Below are 24,796 nucleotides of genomic sequence, written 5' to 3'. Positions count from 1 at the left end.
GTTGTTTTCAAAACAATGAGTTTCAGAAAAGATTCAATCTTATAAACGGATAAATCTTTTATTTTGTTATTAAACACACTTTTCCAAGTAGTTTTCTGATCGTCTGCAAATCCGACTGAATTGGTCATCGGTATCGGCCGAGTGTGTACGCTTAAAGGCAGCCACTCAAACAGGTTCGACGAGGACCGCCAACAGCCGAATTCGCGAGACATGAAGAACACCAAACAATTGTGATTTCTGCAATTCTCCTTTGAAAAGAAAAGATCGCAATGTATTTGGCTGTTTTGAACCCGTTAATATTTATTTTTCAAACTCAAACCTTTATCATTATCGGTTCAATTCGCATGAATGTCACCTTGTAAATTCCTGCCGGTTGATATTATCATGCGACTTTGACTCTTTGCGGTACACAAAAAGGAGCTAACTTCACCACTTTACCAATGTTGTTTATCAATTCACAACGTAACGTCCTTAAAAGTTGGGCCTACTTTACTCGAGTATTTTTATCCGATTCTATCGTATAATATAACTTAAACTTGCAACTCTTCGTAATTGTTAAATTGACAATGCAATCAGGGGTTATTCAATGAAATTTAGCAGTTTATTGCTGCGAGAATATTTCAAAACATTTCCGAAAATCCTCGAAAAGTTTACGATAAATGGTCGCGACCAAGGACTGGTTTTGGATTGTACTTGAGTATCGTTCCGACAGAAGCACACACTTAACAGCCCAAGACAACAGAGGTCAAAATCTGGGACTGAAACTTAAATAGTTCCTTGGAGGTAAAAAGTCCATTTCATTTGTAGTTATAACAAAATAAGACGTATTGTAATATGTTAATGACATTCATAGTTTAGTATTGTAATAGATAAATGTAGATACTCACCATAAACTTGTACCTCACACAGTTCCAGTATAGCATCCGTCGAGTACCACGTTTTTGCTTCTTCTCGACGGTCATTGTAGATAGTCAGATACCGGGAGACACCTGGACATGTAATGTACTGTGTCACAGCCATGGACCCCAATTCAGCTGTGGTGTCCTTGTGACACCTTGTTCCTAATGTCCAGTCTTGAGTATTAGACAGGAATATCTCGTATCCCGCAAATCTGGCTAGGTTGTTCTCATCTACAATAAATAATATATAGCGGGTTAGAACATTTGATACCCGAGTTAAGAGTAGGCAAAATTCATAATCAATTATTACTTAATAATAGCTTATTTTTTGTTTCTATATTTAATTTTTGCTTGGATGATGCTGTATAGATTTACATGGCAAAGTATATTTCGTTCTCTTATCTATTATTTAGGTAAAACAATATCCTATTTGTGGTATTCGTTTTGTAAGTTAAGCTTCAGTAAGCTTTGTCTAGTAACAACATCCTGTGTGAAAACAATACTATATAATTGCCGTCATTTCGATGAGAACGGTTCATTTATCAAATTTCACATTGTTGACTTCACATCTGTGATTGTCGCGTTTTGCTAGTAAAACGTCTTCACGACAAAGACTAAGGATTCATAGTAAAGTTTTCGTGTGTGGGTGCGGTTTTATGCACGTGAAAGGCCGATGCTATATATGGGATTTATTGAAGTATTTTCAGGGATATATCTTTTATTTTGGATAAAAGATATGTGCCATAAGTAGCAACCAGCTTGGCAGTGTTTCATATAAGTGCTTTGATTTTGACATCGGTTGCCGATCAGGGTGCGCGGTGCATTGAATCGCAAAACGGTCAGTGGTAGATGGATAACCGGTTTGACAGGTAATGCGCTTTCATACCCAGCGAGAACCGTACTCGTTATAAAGAAAGGACTCTCTAAAATGTCGGCGCTGTGGGTATCAGCAGGTATATTCTTTTCTAAAACCACGATATGCAGGGGTGCATTGCCATTAAACATCGCTCTTTCATTATATACAATTATCATTTAGCTTCTGTCACTTTGTGAAATGATATGATGGTTTGTTACGACAAAGTTTCTCGATTTGTCGCCGTGTCCTGTGTCACATTTGACTTCAATAAATAAGAAAATCGTGTTACTTTGAATTTAGAAAGAAAAGGAAGCTGTTTGTGGTCGTAATTTGTGACATTGATTTCAAAATACAACGTGATTAAAACGATTCATTCGTGACTTCACTGCAACAAACATGTACATACATGTATTTATCATACATTATATCAAATAAACATATATCAACATAACTTATTCTTATTTGTGAAGTACGTGTTCTGAAAAGTGATTTTTGAAACAAAGCAAAAAACTTACATCTAAATATTGAATTGTTTAATAAAGAAAAAATAACACCAAATAATGCCGGAACAAACAAAAATCTTATAAGATGTCCATAAAAGTCTGTTTCGGTACAGGACAGTTGCATACCTGTTCCTGCATAGTATTATACCAAGTACGTAACATCAACACTCCCGGGACAGTACAATACTTATAATATACAACATTTATAATACGCCCTATATATGTTGTAAAATTCTTCTAAAGCAATTTACGACAAATGGATGATAGTATCATAATTGATAAACAAAAAAGACATAGAAATCACCATTATACATGATAATATCACTATCTATATAAATTAAAATATAAAGGGTGGTGTGTACATGACGTCTGTGCAATGAGCCTAAAATGCAGACGTGAAGAAGTGGGTCTGTATATCCTTCTTGAAATTGGCCAGAGTATTTGACTTTCTAATAGCAGATGGTAAGCTATTCCACAACGTGTCCGAAACCCTCCCAAACCCCCGGTTTCCGTAGATCACAGTACGAGATAAACAACAATGATTCTGTGTTCGACTGCAGTAATCGTGACGGCTGATACAGGGTAACAAACTCCTGTAGGTACTGGGGAGCTGTTACATTCAGTGCCTTGTATTTGTACACCAAAATTGTGTACCACGACTTACATCGTACAGGTAAACAGTGCAATAAGAATAGCACAGGTGTGATATGCTCTCTCTTTCTAGTTCGAATAACCAGACTTGCTGCAGTGTTCTGGGCCCTCTGCAGACGACTAGTTAGTTTGTCAGAATAAGTTATTGGCCACATATTAGAATTACCATACATTCAGCAAAAGGATTGGGCACAAGTTATGTGAACATTATTATCGCCATTTCCTTACAATTTAAAAGAATGAAACAAATGTGTACATCGTAAGATGACTTAATATCAATATATAGATGATTTCTATGTCATTTTTATTCTATAGATAGATATATAGATATATGGGTCAAAGAAGTAATATAGATGGTAAAATCCCATATAACACTGGATCCTAATGGAGGTATGTCCGTAGGATACGAACTACTTAAAATAGTAAACGGGTCCACACTGTTGGAATTACTTCTTTGTCCCATATATATAGATATAGACATACTATCATTATAATCGAATGATTGAATAGAAGAGAGGTAGCGAGAGAGCAAAAATTATTAGCATTTAACAGTTTGAAACAAATATTAACTTAAAGATATATGTTCACCTATATGCTTACACAATCACACCAACGCACTCTCTCATCCACTCATACAAGCATAATAGCAGTATACATGTATAGGACCGACAGCACAAGTGATTTGCTTAGCACTATTCATCACATTCACATTTCTATTGTTCATCACATCCCGTGCCATGTTGTCGTTCAGAAGAAGGGTTGGAGAAGAGACTATAGTGAGAAAGACGTAACCTAGTTGAGTTCTCGACACGAACTGCTGGACATGCATGAATAACTCTTCATTTTCCTCACTCGAGTTTTTTTCACTACGATATAAAAGTTTCTCTAGACTCAGCGGCAAATATTTATGAAGATTTCTGAACAATCGTAGTCGTTGTTCAGTATATCTGCTGCATGTGAAGAAGCAGTGGTTAGAGTGTTCAAATTGAGTATCCGCATGCACAATCAGAAGAGCTAATTAAGTTAGTGATGAAGAGATCGTCATTTAGAGTACTACATTTATGTCGAAGTCTGGTTGTTAGAATGTTTATTTTGCGGTCGCCAACTAGATACAAATCTGGTACCTTGAATGTTTCATTTTGTTTCTTTAGAATATCTTTAAAATTGTCAAAGGAATGTGCATTTTTCAAGGTGGCCTCAATGTAGTCCATACTCTTACATTAGGAGGTATGAAAGAATTGTTATATGGGGTTACAGTAGATACCAGAAGTGGAACGATGTCTTTTATGTAAGAAGGGGTCATTTTATTATGTATTTTATTAAAAAGATGAAGCTTGCGGCGAGGGCGTCTTTCAGACAGTGTTCCCCAACCTGTTTCAGTATACATCGACTATCTACTAGCAAAAGATGGTAAAACCGTGACAATACGCTCCACTTCTAATTGTATTTTTTTTCTAATTTACATGCATCGGCGATAGAACAACAATCCCATACCTCATAACAGGTAAGATAAAGGTTAGATAAATCCTATTTAATATTTTACAATTTATAGTGTATCTTAATTTTTGAACCATATTTATTTGATTATTAACACTTTTACAAATGCTATCGATTCGATTTGACTATATACAGTTCGCATCAATATAAATACCTAGATGTGTATGGTGGTCTATAAAATCTATATAAACATTATTAAAAACGATGTTTATATCTAATTCTTCATTGGTATATATTTACATTCTTGATATTTGTTCTGTACATGAACCAACCAACTGAAAACAACTGCTATTAAACCATGAATACACCACTGTATATACCGGACTTGTATTATATCGGAGAGATTGAAGTGATACTTTTGGGATTCTCTGCTATTATTTAGCAATATTTTTCATCATGCTAGCCAGTAATAAACATCAACGTGGACAGAGCGGGTTACAGATCAGATCATTCAGTCCCAGTTATAACTTTTAAAATTAATGAATTTAAGAAAGGGAAAGGCTTATGGAAACTGAACAATTCTTTATTACTGGAACATGAATATTTAGATATGGTAAAAAATTGCATCGAGAACATTAAGTTACACTTCTCAAGTGAATAGAAAGTCAAGCTGTCAGAATTTTTAACCGGATCATTCACTGTAAATATTCCTGCCTCAAACCAATTTCGATAAAAAATAAAATTATTACCCACTTGAATATCTTTGTTATACCGTAGGGGAGTTTTTTAACATTGATTCACTTCTACTGTAGGTTTGTCTCATAAATTTGGAATTATTCAGTCTAACCCATCCTTTAAAAACATCCTTCCAAAATGGGTTAAGACAGGTATTTACACATGTCATAATGTATTCTTTTCCACAATTAATCATATTTTTAGGATCCAAAATTAGATTCAAAAGCTGATTCCATTTTCCAGATGGCTGGAACAGTCTTCTAATCCAACCTAGCTTAAGAGAATCTATAGAAGCATGTACATCAATCATCTTTAATCCCCCATTTATATAGTTTTGAATCACAACTTCTTTTTTAATCCTATGACTTTTGCCATTCCATAGAAAATTGAATAACAAAGAATTCAACTTAGCAATATATTTTTCGGATGGATTTGGCAAAGTGATAAACAGGTAATTAAGTTGGGAAATCAACAAAGACTTTATGATACTAATTCTACCTAATGGAGTCAAACTCCGTCTATTCCAATTATTAATAAGAGCTTTAAGTTTAACAATCTTTTTGTCAAAATTCATTCTTGGAATCTCACTTAAATCTACGGAAAAATCTATACCCAAAAAGTTGAACTTATCCTTCCCCCATTGTAGATGCAAGTCTGGAAGGAAAGTTTGGTCACTATATTTTCTACTGCCTATCCATATAACCTGTGTTTTTGTAGTATTGATCTTTAACCCAGAGATATTTGCAAAATTATTCAATTCATCGATAGATTCCTTAAGAGACCTCTCAGTACCATCTAGTATCAACCCAGAATCATCTGCATATTGTATATTTAAAATATCTATATTTTCCAATTGGATGCCTTTAATATGGTCATTTTTTCTTATTTTTGATGCTAAGACCTCAACACAAAGTTTAAAAATATATGGGGCGATAGGATCACCTTGACGGAATCCGCGTTGAATGTTGATAGGTGCAGAAATACTGCCACCTTGATTAACATAAGAAAATACATTAGTGTGTAAAGATTTAACCCTTTGTCTTATGTCCACCCCAAAATTAAAATATTCTAGTAACTTATCAATAAAACTCTATGAAACCGAATCAAATGCNAGTGCATCACATCATATAATGTTCGAATATTTTCCCCAATAAAGCGCCCTGATAAGAATCCTGTCTGGTCATTATTTATAAGTTTTCCTAATATAGTTTTTATCCTACGAGAAAATACTCCAGAGGCTATTTTATAAGTGATATTCAAAAGTGAAATTGGTCTCCAATTTTTCAAAAAATGACGTGGTTTATCTCCCTTTGGGATACATGTTATTATACCTAGTCGTTGTGTGACTGACAGCTGACCATCTGTAAAACCATAATTAATTGAACGAACAACAAAATTACCTAAATATTTCCAAAATGTCTTAAAAAAATCTGAAGTAAAACCGTCAGACCCAGGACTTTTATTATTTTTCATGTCTTTCAATGCTTTCCCTGCTACCCCAATGTTATTTTACCCTCTAAATTGCTAGACTCAACATCATTTTACTTTGGAATATTACAGTCACTAAGATGAACATCTAAATCAGTATTGTCAACATCCCTATGTCTATATAAGTCTGCATAAAATGATTGCACTTCTTCTAAAATATTTTTCTGCTTTGTAATATTTTCATTGTACTCTTTCTGAATTTGTGGAATAACTTTGGAAATAAAGTTTCTGTTTTCCAAATTAAAAAAATAAGATGTAGGTTTCTCTTCCTCTTCTACCCATTTTGCTCTTGATCTTATAATACTACCTCTGATTTTTTTCAAACGTATACATTCCAGCTCCCTTTTCTTATCTCCTAATTCTTCCTGGTCTGAGTTTATACTATCTTCTAAAACTTCTATAATTTTCTTAAGGTCTTCTTCTTTCAAGTTCTGTTGCTTTTTCCTGTAAGATGCATAAGATATAGATTTGCCTCTAATTTCCATTAACAATGTTTCTAAAAAAAAGTTGATCATTAATTAAAAACTGAATATCACTATTGGGAATAAGTGATAAGGAGTTAAAATTATACACTGGAAGACAATATTGTAACTTCATGTTCTCGATGCAATTTTTTTACCATATCTAAATATTCATGTTCCAGTAATAAAGAATTGTTCAGTTTCCATAAGCCTTTCCCTTTCTTAAATTCATTAATTTTAAAAGTTATAACTGGGGCTGAATGATCTGATCTGTAACCCGGTTCAATACTTGATTTTTTTATACTGGATAAAAGGTTGTCTGAAATAAGGAAAAAATCTAATCTGGCCTGTTTTATTGGATTACTTCTCCGCCAACTAAATCTCTTAGTATCCTGGTGATGCTCCCTGTATATGTCAATCAGCGTATACGTATCAATCAGTTCTAAAACCTTGTTTCTAGCAGCAACATTGTTAATATTTCTGTATGAACGATCATAATCTAACTCCGGGTTCAATACTAAGTTAAAATCCCCACATATAATCATATGATCATTCCCAAAACTATCAATAGTATCTGAAACAATGTTATAAAAATCTGGGTTGTCTTGATTCGGGCCGTACAGAGTAATTAGTGTTGTTCTGGAACCCTCAATGGTAATATGAAGAGCAAGGAAATTTCCAATCAAGTCTTTCTTTTCTTTGTGTACTTTACTTTCAAAGTTAGAGTTTAAAAGTATAGCGATACCACGTGAATTTGATTTAAAAGAACTAAAATAACTGTCATATCCCCACTCATTTCTTATGTTATTTTCCTGATCTAGTGTATAATGGGTGTCCTGCAAACAATAAATATCATACTTCTTGTCTCTTAGATACGCAAACACGTCTTTTCTCTTTACTCTATCTCCAAGGCCCTGGCAGTTAGCCGAAAGCACATTGATATCGTTCATGTTATTTCCGAGTTTGCACATGATAAAAGTAAGATTAAACCCCCAAATGGACAGGCAGATAAAGAGGAAATAAAGGGAAAGACTAAATTGTGTTTAACAGTGTCATATGTTTGTCTTTTGTCCGATATTTAATGCAGATATACCTCTATTTAAATTAGCTCTCGTGAGGTCAGTATGTACACTTTAATACATTATGATTAATATAACTGTATATCTATCAAAGTACACTCTATCAAAAGTCACGGTCTCATCGATAGGGGTGTCGAAATCGAAATAAAAATACATCTTAATGCTAATTTTAAGTTACCTTTCGTGTTTAATTGTGTATGATTTGATGGTTATCTTTAAGAGAAGACACTTCAGATGACAAAAAGAACTATGCATCTACTTTCATATTTTATAAATGTATTAACAAAACAATCATTGTGCTTCCCAATGTAGAACTTGCATAATTAAATGCGAGTTGTTAATTGATAGGACATAAGCAAGTTACCGTCAACAGAATCTTACCTCTATATATGATATTCACGGAGTCTATGACGGACTGTGTCTGTAGATCTACCTGCCACCAGGCCTCGGTCTGGCCTTGCGCCGTGTGTGTACAGCAGTCGGAGGTCATGTATGTGCTCTTACATCCGTCTACGGCTTTAGAGCTGTCCCAGTTATGGAGGACAGAACTTTGGTTAGTGGCTTTACCAGAGGCGATGTTAACTGAAATAGAACATAAGGATGATTTTTTGTTATTGTTATCATATATAATGTCTAATCCATTTATTATATGGTAAGTATATTATACTGTATTGGTACGAGATTTACAAATGAATATTTTGCGTGGTTTTTACTTCAATAAAATTCCCCTTCACTTTCTTTAATATTGTTGAGAAATCCAAGCAATCGTTAGAGAGAAAATATTCCCTTCATACACAGATGGAATGTGAAATGTTGGCCACAATTCATTAAACATTAGATACAATGTGGCTATCTAGTATTGACTATCAACTACAATGTAGATGGATAGATGACTCTGTTTTGGGGAGGATTTATACAGGTATAAACACAAATTAACTACAGTTGTAACATCAGGGTTTAGTTTGGCTTGGTTTGGTTTGGTAAGGGGTTCCAATTCTTCTTAAACGATTGGGTCACTTAAAGGTGATTTTAAAGTGTCATTTTAGTGAAATATTATAACCTTGACACTGTAACATAACATCAGGCAGGTAACATTATTCTGACTTCGGCCAAAAACAGGCTAGTCAAGGAGACATCATTATAGGCAGGATGGTAGGAAAGTATAAAGGTCTCGGGTGTTGGATAGGGGGGCAGCTGATGATATTGGTACTGTCTATGTCAAAAGGAAATAATATCTTACAATTTCACAATTTGGATACAACGGTTATATTTCATAACATTATAGACTTCTGTTATGTAATTTATGGATACATATCTATATATTTATCTGAGAAAGTTATAGCAGAATATACCGATATTTGTATTCGTGCTTCGCGCCCGTGGAAATATAGATATGGTATTTAAGATGAAATCATTATCAAACTCGTGATGGTAGGTTATCTTGTTTATCTCACTCTCGTAATTTGATTTTCAAATTGTAAAAGACACTCGGTAAATCTCGTGTCTTTATACAATTTAAAAAATTAACTAACTCGAGTTAGATAAACATGATTACCAACCATCACTCGTTGGGGAACCTCTATGTATCATGATCTGCCTTACTTTTCTTCGAAGTTGTATGTGCAATAAATCCTAAAATCCAGCTAAGAGGCGGAGCTTAGGTGTCCAATAACTTCCAAGAATCAGAAGCTGTGCTCACGCTAGCCATTCGTTTTTTTGTTATTCACGAAATGAAATCCTTATTTACAAAAATAAAATAAACCCTTTTAGCTATATTTGCGAAAGCCTTTTGCCGTTGATTATTGACTATACATTGTACATCTGTGTCGTTTTGTAACATCGATATCGACAGAAAATGAACACAAGCAGCATCGCGACCAGAATGTGAGTATTGACTAAGTCAGCAAAACGCTTGACTTACTAATAAGAATAGCCCTTTCCGATTCAAACATATATGTAAACGAGACAACCAAAACGCTTAGAAACGAAAGTGGAAGTTGAATGGTTTCATTCGTCATTCAAAAGACATTCCCATGACAGGTCATTTAAGGGCCGTAACCAACAAGGAAATTGTTTATTAATTGAATTCCACCACTCTTCAAGGGAATAACTTTATTTAAATGGTATTTTATCTCATATTTGTACTGTAGACAAGAACGTTCCCGATTGTTACGTCCGGACAAATATATGATATGAATATTGTGTCATGCACCGTCCGCTGGAATTCCTGTTGTCACATGAATTGAAATATCATAATATATTGACATTGTCGATTTTTAAAAGAAGATCAGTCTCAACTCATTTCCACCTGTTCCACATCAATAATTAAATGCTACGATCGTTCTGCAACTTCAAAATGCTATTTCATATTGGAAATGGCAATTATTTACCCCAGTTACAGTGAAAAATATGTGTTTTTGTAAATAGTTCTACAAGCCAAATGCTTTTATGACTTTGTGTCCTTCATTGTACTAACGATTGCAGATAAAAAAAGGAAAACTGTCAAGGAGAACGGTAAGTTTGTGGTTAAAAACAGGATTTTATATATTTTTTAATTTCTACTAGTCAGTTTTTATTTAATTTTTGACTAGTCGAAAATAATAAATATATAATCATGTGCATTGATACATAATTTTATTTGACCATTGCTTTTGGTTTACTAGGACATAATGTAAACACTTAAAGAAGGTGTGAAAATTTGAGAATTGGAATTTGAAACTGTTTTATGAAATACTGTATCCATGTGATATTTTGCTCACTTCCTCACATCTGATTCTAGTATATATGTAGCTGTAAACTATGAAACACTGACTGACTGTCCTGTCTGATAATATGCCGTCTAAACCTCAGAATGATTAAAGCCATTACATAGAGGTGTCCAGTTTCATTATTCATTTCTTTTATTTTATAGTGCTGAAAATAGAATTACATTCCTTTAAATCATTTTAATGCAACTTATTGACTATCACGTAAAAGACGACTTATCGTCTCATTTGGATGTCCGAACGAATAAGTAAAAGTTGCTAAAACCAATCATTATTTGCTAAAAAATGTTTTGGTCTAGAGTGAGGACAGAGAAGTTGTCTGCCATGGTTGTTTGGTTGGTTGGTTGACACATTTATCGCCTACATGACTCCATCCTTGCGGGTTTCGTCTCACTGACGGAGGTCGGTTTTGTGTCGGTGTGCTCCTCTGGCATTTATTGCTGGGCTTTTTACCGTGTGTAAAACGTCCACTAACATGAAGTTCTTCACGCCTATTCTCACTTATCATGCGCCATTAACCGAAAATCGGGTCGCAGGATCCTTCCACCGTCTATAGTATAGCCTATACATAAAAACTATAGTTCACTGTTTCAACGTTGATACGTTTTCCAAAAACAAACAAAACTTTTAATGAAAACGTACGGTATTTTTTTCATAAAGTGTACATGAACATGCCAATACACTCGAATAATCGTTGTCGCGTCACTTTTTCTGATGCAAAAAACTTTGATTTTTTTCAGTTTAGTTAAAATTCATATGTTTTCCTTCAAATTTCAAGTTTACACATAAATAATTCAAGCTAAGATAGGATTTTTTTGCAATTATCTACTGTCCCAAAATGTCTTGCCAGATACGTTATATTGTCCTAAACAAAACACCCATAATACAAGCTTTTATTATCGTTGAATACAAGTTTAAAATATCTTTGTATATTTTGTATATTGACTAAAGGTATCTTATATCGCATATAAATCCATCGACATTAATTCCGTGAGCATATATTTAGTATCCTGCATGAAACTCGGTATTCGTGGTTTGTCCGTTAAAATTTCAACAGATACATGACCGGTATAAGTCTGATAAAACTGTACTCATTGTCATAGGAACTTTTGTATAGCTTACACGATAAAACTATAAAAGTACAACATTGTTGTACAATGTGTAAATAAAGCGAATAACGAGTGAATTTAATTTTGTTGACGTAAACAGTTTTGCCGACCAGCTACGTTATAAACAGATGCGTTGTAAATGGTTCTATAATCGTACATTCTAACAAAGATACTATAGATCTAGTTTTGTTTCGTGGTATTTTGATGGGAACAATGTAATTATACCTTTTTACAAACTGTACTTGCATTAGCTGACTTAGTTTTCGAGGGGAATATCTTCAAATTCAATGGCATTTGTATGTTATTGTAGATGTTCAAATAAATTTAACTACTATAAATCGATTTTAAAGGATTAATGAGTGAAACGCTATGAAAGAAAGCGTGGGATATGTGAGGATAAGGGATCACATCACGTGGAAAACATGTAACGCATATGTTCATTTTGGTCACGTTTCTGTTTTGGTGCGTTATTTTCCCGGATTTAAATCAACTTGGTTATGTGAACATTTGAGAAGGGTGCATATATTTGATTACAAGTGATCATTACATCGATTTAAAGTTTGTTTTAGTGTTAATGCTAAGTAGCACGAGAGTAACACTTGACCAATATAATGTGTAACGTATCTGTTGGAATGGTAACATATCTGTTTAAGTTTTGAAAGATTGAAAAAAGGGACATGTCTGCTAGCGGCCGAACTTTTTGCAGTATAAGTTAAAGCCACCTTGATGTTTAATTACGTCTGGATATTTTGTGTGTTTTCAATATAAAAGTTTGTTATAAAGGTACTTGTTTAAATTGTGTGAACAAATACGTTACAAGAACAAATTATATCCTTGTTTTAATGCAACATACCATAATGACTGTTTTCTTATCAAATATAGATCAAATTAATAGTAGTTAATAAAAATAAGTCCAAATAACATACCATTTCGATTGAAGGAACTTTAAAATTTGATTTGCAACTCTGGCTGGCATGGTAACATATACGTTACAATATGATACCTAACTTTAAAGAGATACAGGCAAGGTACATTTACCGGTAGTATCATTGTGGTGTTGCTGAAGAACGAATGTTTTGTACTGTAGATATGCATTAGTCGGTGAAAAAATATTTTTCTATTACTAAACCCATGAAAAGAGTTCAAAAGCTTGAAGTTCAAAGAATGAAATAAATATTGTTTTTGAATACATTAGTTTTGAATGATTTCCGTTCGAGACCAAATGCATATTTTCAAATACGAACAGAAAAACGTGTCAGCATTTGTTGCAGAAATGTCTGTTCTTATGACACAGTCTATCTTGGATTCGCGAATATGATAAATTTGATGGAGAAAAACCTTTTGTTTTGAAGGAGTACTGGATCACGTATCTGTTTTACTGAAAATGACCTGTTTCGAATGGACACTTCTGTTTTCAAAACTGGTGAATACATGTAGTAAACAGAACCCTTTCGGTTTATTATCTACACATGTTACTCTTTTGAGAAAAGATAACAAAATGTTCGCAATGCAAAGTTTATTTTTTACTTTTTCTGTATATGAAAGTGTGCATGATAAGTGAGAATACACGTGTAGTTCTTGTATCCAACACATAGAGTTAAATTACACAGTAATTATATAAAAGTGGGATGGTTGATCTGATAAGATATGTAGTGTGTGTGTGGATGGGGTGGGGTCTGTAAGGGAAGGTTGGGATTGATATATGTACGTGCTTAGTGTATCAAATCAAACACACTACACACGTCATGCCTACGGTGCTGTAATAAGTACTAGCATTTTAACTTCGCAGAGATATGGGAAAGTTTAAAGTGTTGGAACATCCGACAAAAATATCACCAGCAATAACTACAATTTAGTATACACAACTAACTATAATTTAGTATATACACAAATTCAATCCTGAGTGAGGGCAGAAGGACGTTTTGTCTGATATGATAGTATAGACATTGAATTAACGAGTATCATATTCCTTATATACCCGGAAATGATCTCAAGATACACGTGCATTAGTGTTAGGCCCCTGTACTTGAATGGGGAATATGATAGCTATGCATTTGTACGAACGTTTCATTTATAGTCTATAGTATAGATAATAATGTGATTGTCTGGGCTCTGTTTTTACAGGTACAATACACACATACCCAAATCCAGCCCCCGGTGTTATTACCAGTGTAAATGTGCAACACAATATAAAAGCTCCGAAGTGTTACATCAAACTTATACACGTAGGCCATGGTTAATATACCTGTGTTCATATAAAACTACATCGGCTTAGCTAATATCTTTGTTTTGATTATTCCATGTTCATGAAAAATACAGAATACAAAAAAAGTTTTACCCTGATTTGATTAACCGAAAGTTAAAACGAATCTTCGTACACGTTATCATATCAGAGTAGCACTCGCCACTTAATGGTATATAGGGCATAATACGAGGGTTTAGTGTTGTCATTACTACATACGTGTACGTATACAAACAGTACGAGCTCTCACCTGATGCGTTAACCACCGTCAGCGTCCACACTACTGACCAGCTGACCAGTAGGTACCGGCAAAATCCCATGTCTGGTCGGCTACAACGTCAAACACCTTGTCTGTACATTAGTTTGCCAACCAGGAAGTTCGTACAGGTCTAGGGTACGTTGCACAAGGACATGTATTCACGGTGTTTACACATTCTTAAGAATCGTTTGTTAAGACGCCGTAACCTTACGTTCTTGCACGTTTTCCAGGTTTTGACACATACTATGCAATACAATATTGTATCACATGTCTCTCTGAGATAATTCTATAGAAATACATTACACACTCTGAATTAGCAAGTTCACTGATCTGTGACGATTTGTAACAGCGTAAATATACACATTTTCTATAAGAGAGAAAATCGTTCACATGTGTGTATTAGTGAAAAGCTGAGTAGTTAAAACGACTTTTTTTCAAGCAAGAATAACAATATAATGGGTTGTAGTACATTTTATTTCTAAACCAGGACGGAAGTCTGGTAATGGCATTCAGGGTATTCTCTATTAAGTTAAAGTCCCTGTAACGATGTCCTCTTCTCTTGTCTCTTGGTCACATATAAATATTTATATTAAAAAAGAACTGAAAAGATCTACGCTGTCATAGTAACGCCTCATACATCTCTTTTTTAAGACTTACTAAGTCGTTATAAAGACATAATAGATCGATTTTGTTTGCTTTAGGGGGCTATTTCAAAAAAATGTTTGGAACATGCTTTTAATTCAAAATGTATGCCAGTACTACCCTATATTCCAAAGAAGTAAGCTAAATAAAGCGAAAAATTACCTTTTCTTTGCGGCTGGAAAGATATACCTGTTAGTAAGAAGTTCACAGACAGCTGCCGCTAAAACGTATGGTTGTACAAATGAAGTTTTAATATTGAGTTTGCAACTATATTATCTTAAAGAATTTTAAAATAAGATTATAGATTATAATCAAAAAAAATCTTTGCTAAATTGTCCTTTTAAATTGTTATGGGGCCAAGTGGTTAAGGCGTCTAACATTTTGTTACCACAAGCCCTCCAGCACTGGGTCGCGGGTTCGAGACGTGGGGCAGGCGCCAGGTACTGGCCGTAAGTCGGTGGTTATTCTCCGGAAATTCCGGCTTTTCTCCACCACCAACACCTGGCACGACCTGAAATAATCATATATATTAACTCTGTTAACAGGACGTAAAATACAAACAAACCAAACCTTTAAATTACATACATAATGTACAGCAGTTATCTCCCTTTGAACAATAGAAAAGGTTGACTAGTGTCCACGCTGCATACTGATTATGTACATTAATACATCTCATTATAAAACATTAGGATTCCATGTGCATGAAAATTCAAATCCACGGCGAAAATGTGCCCTTAATACCAGAAATGTTGAACATTTTCATCATTTAGCCTATGTTCAAAATATATAAATAAGAAAATACAGCAAAGCTGCTGGACACCAAACCTTTTTATGAAAATGACTTACTGACAGCCAAACAACAACGAGGAAACTGATCCTGCATACTTGAAAATATTTATTGTAATTATATAAATTGTTAAAGGCCATAATTTTGTCGTTCAGAATATTCCGTTCACGCTCAATATCCTTACATTTTGCACTATTGTCACTCAATAATTGTCCCACAGCACGCATATGTACAGTTTTAACCGCACGGTAAGGTTTGGTTTAATTTTGTTGAACGTCCTATTAACATTTAAGGACGTGCCTCTGCGTGTGTAGTGTATGCGTGCATGTGTGTTTGTATGCAGGAGACAGGTTGTGTTGGTGTGCTTGCCTCCTTGTGATCGCGCGGATCTGATGCAGTCTTTATAGTGCCATCTCACTGAAATACCATGCCGAAAGCACCAAGCACAGCATTCCGCCCGGTCACATTATACTCACAACGGGTGAACCAGTTGTTGCCATTTCCCTAAATGCTGCACGTTAAGCAGGGAATAACAACTACCATTTTAAAGACTTTGGTGTGTCCCGGCCTTGGGACAGAACCCATTGCCTTCCTCACCTTGGCGAACGCTCAGCATTTAGGCCAAAACTGAGGTGTTGCCAAGCAAGGCGCTAGGAAATAAAAGGTTGTTAGAAGTAGAAAGAAAGATAAATATCCCAAATATTGCAATAGGTGCAGCAGATTTATTTTGGTCGCGATATTTGCGAATATTTCTTTCGACTATTGTGGATGAAATATCAACCGTCTTTAAGGTTTAAGCGTCAATCGTAGCCCTTCTATCATTTAAGTATTGAACTAAGCGTGCTAAACTGAATAATTCATATATACATTTGATGCCATATCAATAAAATTCAATACCTATATTTTAATAGAACATACATCTTCCTCAAAGTGGTACAATTATGACGTCAGCACATGGATCATGACATTAACGGTCTATATAAATGTCTATATAAATGTCATCCGATCTTTGTAGGCTTACTCAGTGGCGATGCCAAAGACCGGTAAAATGAATACCTTGTTGTCAGTATAACAACATCAATCTACAATTCCAAAGTACATGTGCATTTATGTCAAATTAAACACACCTCTCTAAATATTCCCAGAATGATAACTTTGATACATCAATCTTATATTCCTTGGTATAAGTTTATATTTGTGTCAGATTATCATCTTCAGAATACATTCATTGATGTCAGTATTACAACATCAATTTTATATTCCAAAGTATAGAATTTATTGATGTAAGATTATCTACAAAATTGAAACATCCTCCAGAATCTTCCCTAGTATATGTGTATTCATTTAAGCAATAAACTGCATAGATGTGGCAGACCAGTTGGTCTGCCACATCTATGCAGTTTATTGCTTATATTTATGTTTTCGTTATGAAAATTCGCAAAAAATAACTGATGTCTTTTTCAACTTTCAAATTTCCCGCTTATTACCGTCAGGTCAGGTCAGTATCTAGAACGGCAAAAAGATAACAGCTGACGTCATGCGCTATTTCCCATACAAAATTGAAAAGACTCCGCAATTTTCGTTAATAATTCATTTGATTTTGATTTATATATATATCATATTCTCGATTCATAAATAGTAACAAATGACATTTTGTAAGTAACTAATCAAGTGTCGTAAAACATTTTCCGATTTTATTGCGACCTATATCCGGCGCACGAACTCAACGGAAGCCCGCAGTAATCAGGTCAGAGTTATATTTACAGTCCGGCATGTTGTTGATGTTGATCGTGCAACCGGAGAAGGTTGATTGGTGAAAAATCCAGGCGTAAAATTGTTTGTTGATCTCACAGACACTTGAGACAGTCAGCTGGTGTTCGGGTTCAAAGCAGAAGATACCGATAAGTTCGGTAGTGACACTGTTAAGTCGCTCGGAGGTGCAAAGACCAACTTCAGTTATAGTCTCATAAGATGAAGCTGCTATTGGCAGTACTTTAGTAGTAATATATAAGGGCTTTGCCACACCAAATGTAAATATGTAAAATTAACCACACCTCTCTAATTATCTACAGAATGATTACCTTGATGTCATTACCTTAAGACACCAGTCTTATATTCAAAAGTATAAGTTCACCAATGTCAAATTAACCATATCCCAATAACTTCCTACGGAATGAATGACTTGATATCAGTACCTTATGAAATCAAATTAAAACTACATAGAATAAGTTTATTGATATCAGATATCTACAGAACTGTGACATCCTGCAGAATACATTCATTGATATCAGATATCTACAAAACTGTGACATCCTTCATAATACATCCATTGATATCAGATATCTTAAAAACTGTGACATCCTTCAGAATACATTTGTTGACATCAGATATCTACAAAACTGTGACATCCTTCAGAATACATTCATTGATGTCAGAAACCTACAAAACTGTGACATCCTTCAGAATACATTCATTAATATCAGATATCTACAGAACTGTAACATCCTTCAAAATACATTAATTGATATCAGATATCTACAAAACTGTGACATCCTTCAGAATACATTAATTGATATCAGATATCTTCAAAACTGTGACATCCTTCAAAATACATTCACTGATACCAGATATCTACAAAACTGTGACATCTTTCAAAATACATTACTTGATAACAGATATCTACAAAACTGTGACATCTTTCAAAATACATTAATTGATATCAGATATCTACAAAACTGTGACATCCTTCAGAGTACATTCATTGATATCAAATATCTATAAAACTGTGACATCCTTCAAAATACAATCAATGATGTTAGATATCTACAAAACTGTGACATCCTTCAGAATAAATTATTGATGTCAGATATCTACAAAACTGTAATATCCTCCAGATTATTTTTTTCTCTGTTGAAGTTATTACTTCTCGAGTCTGCCTTCCAAGACATATTTTGTCACAACGCTGTCTTTTTTGTTGTTATCACATTTTCATTTTATACATACAGTTGTGGGATCGCACAACGTTACACGATGTGCGGTGTGCGGACGATGGGTGAATGTTGTGCGATAGCAATCGTGGTTGGTGTAAATTGAGGAATGCCTCAACAATATAAACGGTTTCGTGCATGTCTTTAAACACATAAACTTGATTATTTAGTATGTGTTTATAATTATTCTAGCTACATCTATAAGCTATCTTTCTCTCTATACTTTCTTAAATTTAGAAACGGTGTTTTCGGTGTTTTTTAAACAATCTAAATCGACACATGTAACATTACAACAAAGTCTCGGCAATACAGGTAAACATAGCCACTTTTTACCTGTACCTAGACCGTAGTTATCCCCCGCTCGGGGCACTTACGTAACTCGCCAAGGTGTGAAAACCAAGGTAAAGGGGAGCTATAGACCAAAACGAATGCAAATAATAAATACTTAACACCCAGTTGTGTTTTAATAACGGTCATACGGTATCACATATTAGCTCTGTGTGTCAGGGACAGCCCAGGTAAAACTCAGGTCACTCATCAAATTGTTATTTACCTGTTCTGTTACCTAGAAACTAAACCCATTCTTGACAGTCTAACGGTCACTGTAACATTGTGTAACACGCATTGTAAAATTGTACATAATCTTAATTATTGTGATGAGAAATTACAGTAATATATACAGTGTACATTATTGCATACTTCCGTATTTTTTTCATTCCGTAATATTGATCAACAAATTGTACCAAATCGCACAACGGAGCGAACGATTGTTAAATCGCACAGTTGTGCGCACCATGTGTGGACGATGTGAGGACGGTGTGTGAACGATGTATGCACGGTGTGCGCACGGTATTTTTGGTGCGTTGTGCGGTCACACAACTGTATGAAATAAATATATCGTATTGAACGAGAAAACTATGAAATATTTCATTTCTTACATTTTTTTCACGTCACGCGGCGCAAATATTGCTACATCAGAAAAGCGCAGGAATGAGTAGCTTAGTTCTTGACACCAAGTTGTAATGATGTCACGCTTGACAACAATACCGAGCGCCATTTTGAATTGGCTTTCACTGCAATTTTGCCGTTTGCTAGTATTATCTGGTAAGAGTTCCAGACACAAATGATATTAATTGTGCAGTTATGTAAAAGGTAGACATTACAACCACTTTTCTGTCGTCGCTTCATCGACTAAACATGAGACTGGAAATCCACGCAGAGAATATATTGCATCATTCAGATTGGACAATGAATAATGTACTAAAAGTGACGTTTTTACTTGTGAAGATATAATGTTTCGTTTATTTTCACAGCATTAAAGATATGTTTTTATCAAATGAAGAATTCATAATATTTCACTAGTAAAATGTTATAACAAGAAAATGTAGCAAAGCTACTGGCCATTAAATCTTTATATATATATATATACAAACAAAGTGAAATCGAGAAAGACATAAGTACTTTGCAAAACAACAAACGGACCAATATCTGCTTTTCGCATTTCTTAATGTAATTAACTGGATCACAGTTTTTATCTTGATCGTTATTTAACTTTTTTGCAGTTCTCGACAATGATGTATCTGTCATATGTGTAGACCTTGTGATGTCACCTCGCTCCATCGTCCGACGTCTGACCAGTACTATGATCACGACGACCAGAGCCAGTATAACTACTCCAGATCCGACGCCTATACCGACTGCAGCATCCTCATTCATTACTATAACAACTGCAACATTTCCATTAGTGAGTTGTCATTGTATATGTTAAGCAATCATTCTTGATACATACCATTATGTAACATAATTGTGATGTTTGTTTAAAGAGATCCCCTATTTTATATTTTACCGTGATTGTGTCAAAACAAAACCTACGTACAATAATGTGTTTGAAACACTTACTGTTTTTAAGGGGTACAGTCATGGCTATATATACAAATTCATCGCAGATAATGTACATTTAACACAAATATTACCCTTGTTGTTACATTTGTCTCCTGTCCACCCATCTAATGTACATCCTGTCGCACAGTCCCCTGTGTCCTTGTCACAATTCACACTTTGACAATTAACACATGTCTTTATACATTGGCTGCCTTGAAAACCAGCCACACATTCTACAACACAAAATGATAGTGCAGTGAAATAATGAAACAGGAATTGCTTGTAACGGGGACTTCTGTATTTTCAAAAGAAAAATAAGAGTGAGTATTTTTAACTAACAATCCATGAAGCTATGTTAAACACTAACTATTGAACGATAGCATACAAGACATGTGTTGTGTCATTATACTAATAAAATCCATAACCTGTAACAGGGCTACGGGCTAAGATTCTGTAATATCCCAACCTCGGCTCACGCCTCTGTTGGAATTATGTTACAGAATCTTAGCCCTCGACTGAGATATCATGATCTTGCTCAGTTACAGGTAATTGGTTTTTTTCTCCCACTCTTAAGTTTGAAAATAAACTATTCAATATTACTTAATCCCGTCTTGGCCTCAAATAAAAATGGCCACCACTAAAGCTCTATCGGAATGCTTCCGCGTAAAGATATTGTCCGTCCTTATAAAGAAGACAACGTATTTCACTGTCACTGTGTACGTTATATTTTATCTACAACATCAGGTACCAAAACAACACATAACGACAAAACGGAATATTTATAATGCAGATTGTCAATGCCAAGCGGTTAACGCGTGGAAGAATACATCGCAGTGTAAAACTGCCGCGGAATGTCATGTAAAGGTACCAGACAGATCGGACGCGATAGAACAATCTAGCATGGAGAATGACGTGGGATATCTCTGTCTGAGGTGCAAAAAATGTACGTCCGTGCTGTAAACGTGTATGTCGATCTAATGTTTGTTTCATGACTTATCACCAACAGTTTGTAGAATTAGTATTCTAATTATTTACTTTTGTTTGTTTTGGTTTTTTTTCATTTTAGAATGTACATGTATACAAATAATCAACTGATATCAAACAATTTTGTACGACCCCTTACACACGGAAACACTATCCTGGGTCCGCCTTAATATATCCAAGCGTTTTATATCGATTTATTGTTTTCAAATATTACGCCGAAAATCGTAATTGTAATTGTTATTTAATAAACACAAATAATGGCAAACTGTGTATTCAGTGTTGCATAAAGATACACCCTGAGTCTAATTGTTTATCCGAATGAAAACAAAATATATACTGATTATCGTTCAGTATTGTTATGGAGGAGAAAAGAGAACAAAGGTGCTTAAATACAATGTAGTTTCAACAACTGATCAACATGTTTCAATTATATGCACATTAGATGAACATTGACATTACATGTAGATCGTACCTTCGCATTCTCCGCTACTCTTATTATATAAAGTATCTTTACAGTTGTCAGGATCGTTGACGATTTCGTCTTGTAGTAAAGTTATGTGACTGCACAACAAACTAATTACACAATATACTTACCAGCAATTACATATACACAACAAACTAATTACACAATATACTAGCCAGCAATTACATATACACAACAAACTAAATACACAATATACCAACCAGCAATTCCATATACACAACAAACTAATTACACAATATACTAACCAGCATTTACATATACACAACAAACTAATTACACAATATACTAACCAGCATTTACATATACACAACAAACTAATTACACAATATTCTAACCAGCAATTACATATACACAACAAACTAGATACAAAATATACTAACCAGCAATTACATATACACAACCAACTAAATACACAATATACTAACCAGCAATTCCATATACACAACAAACTAAATACACAATATACCAACCAGCAATTCCATATACACAACAAACTAATTACACAATATACTAACCAGCATTTACATATACACAACAAACTAATTACACAATATTCTAACCAGCAATTACATATACACAACAAACTAAGTACACAATATACTAACCAGCAATTACATATACACAACCAACTAAATACACAATATACTAACCAGCAATTGCATATACACAACAAACTAAATACACAATATACTTACCAGAAATTACATATACAAAACAAACTAAGTACACAATATACTAACCAGCAATTACATATACACAACCAACTAAATACACAATATACTAACCAGCAATTGCATATACACAACAAACTAAATACACAATATACTTACCAGAAATTACATATACAAAACAAACTAAGTACACAATATACTAACCAGCAATTACATATACACAACCAACTAAATACACAATATACTAACCAGCAATTCCATATACACAACAAACTAAATACACAATATACCAACCAGCAATTCCATATACACAACAAACTAATTACACAATATACTAGCCAGCAATTACATATACACAACAAACTAAATACAAAATATACTAACCATCAATTACATATACACAACAAACTAAATACAAAATATACTAACCATCAATTACATATACACAACAAACTAAATACAAAATATACTAACCAGCAATTACATATACAAAACAAACTAAATACAAAATATACTAACCAGCAATTACATATACAAAACAAACTAAATCCACAATATACTAACCAGCAATTCCATATACACAACAAACTAAATACACAGTATACTAACCAGCAATTACATATACACAACAGACTAATTACACAATAAACTAACCAGCAATTACATATACACAACAAACTAGATACAAAATATACTAACCAGCAATTACATATACAAAACAAACTAAATACACAATATACTACCCAGCAATTCCATATACACAACAAACTAAATACACAATATACCAACCAGCAATTCCATATACACAACAAACTAATTACACAATATACAAACCAGCAATTACATATACACAACAAACTAATTACACAATATTCTAACCAGCAATTACATATACACAACAAACTAGATACAAAATATACTAACCAGCAATTACATATACACAACAGACTAATTACACAATATACTAACCAGCAATTACATATACACAACAGACTAATTACACAATAAACTAACCAGCAATTACATATACACAACAAACTAGATACAAAATATACTAACCAGCAATTACATATACAAAACAAACTAAATCCACAATATACTAACCAGCAATTCCATATACACAACAAACTAATTACACAATATACTAACCAGCAATTACATATTCACAACAAACTAAATACACAATATACTAACCAGCAACTACATATACACAACAAACTAAATACACAATATACCAACCAGCAATTCCATATACACAACAAACTAATTACACAATATACTAACAAGCAATTACATATACACAACAAACTAAATACACAATATACTTACCAGCAATTACATATACAAAACAAACTAAATACACAATATACTAACCAGCAATTACATATACACAACAAACTAAATACACAATATACCAACCAGCAATTCCATATACACAACAAACTAATTACACAATATACTAACCAGCAATTACATATACACAACAAACCTTATTTCAAACCTTCCATTGCGTAAAATTGCTTAAAACCAACTATACTAAATTGCACATTTTTGTGGACATCAGCACAGAAAAGGGTGAGTGATCGATTACTGAATCATACGACTTTGAGCATCGTGTGTGGACGACTTACGCACGACGTGCTCATGCTGGTTTTGGGTGCAATGTGCGGTCACACAATTGCAAGGTTGGAATTATGTTACAGAATCTTGGCCCTTGATTGAAATTTCCCGCCTTACTCAGTTACAGATTCTGCATTGTAAAAGTCTATTATAGTGCATTTTGAAGTAAGGTGTGTCTTACCTGTGCATTGAGCATTTTTCTTGTAACAAACGTTGTTTCTTTATACTGCAACTCCCTGTGACAGAAGTCTGTGTG

At 34.0% G+C, this 24,796-nt stretch overlaps 1 protein-coding gene across 3 annotated transcripts in view; it reads right to left on the bottom strand.

The window, feature by feature from the left end:
• LOC110455877 (receptor-type tyrosine-protein phosphatase epsilon-like) overlaps positions 1 to 14,785 on the bottom strand; it is a 58,588-nt gene extending 43,803 nt beyond the window's left edge. For 2 of the 3 annotated variants that reach the window (XM_021506287.1, XM_021506288.1), the window contains exons 1-3: positions 14,476 to 14,784; positions 8,491 to 8,691; positions 888 to 1,130 (exon numbers count right to left, since the gene is read on the bottom strand). In XM_021506287.1, coding sequence (XP_021361962.1) covers positions 888 to 1,130; positions 8,491 to 8,691; positions 14,476 to 14,545 — 514 coding nt within the window. In that variant the 5' untranslated portion in view covers positions 14,546 to 14,784. Of the gene's footprint in view, positions 1 to 887; positions 1,131 to 8,490; positions 8,692 to 14,475 lie in introns of all 3 variants that reach the window. The other variant, XM_021506290.1, reaches the window with a different exon arrangement.
• Positions 14,786 to 24,796: the final 10,011 nt, after the last annotated feature.

This window comes from Mizuhopecten yessoensis, unplaced genomic scaffold (genome assembly GCF_002113885.1).
Source record: "Mizuhopecten yessoensis strain PY_sf001 unplaced genomic scaffold, ASM211388v2 scaffold8393, whole genome shotgun sequence".
NCBI lineage: Eukaryota > Metazoa > Mollusca > Bivalvia > Pectinida > Pectinidae > Mizuhopecten > Mizuhopecten yessoensis.
Note: the sequence above shows the minus strand (reverse complement) of the source record. Positions and strands in the feature narration are given on the sequence as shown.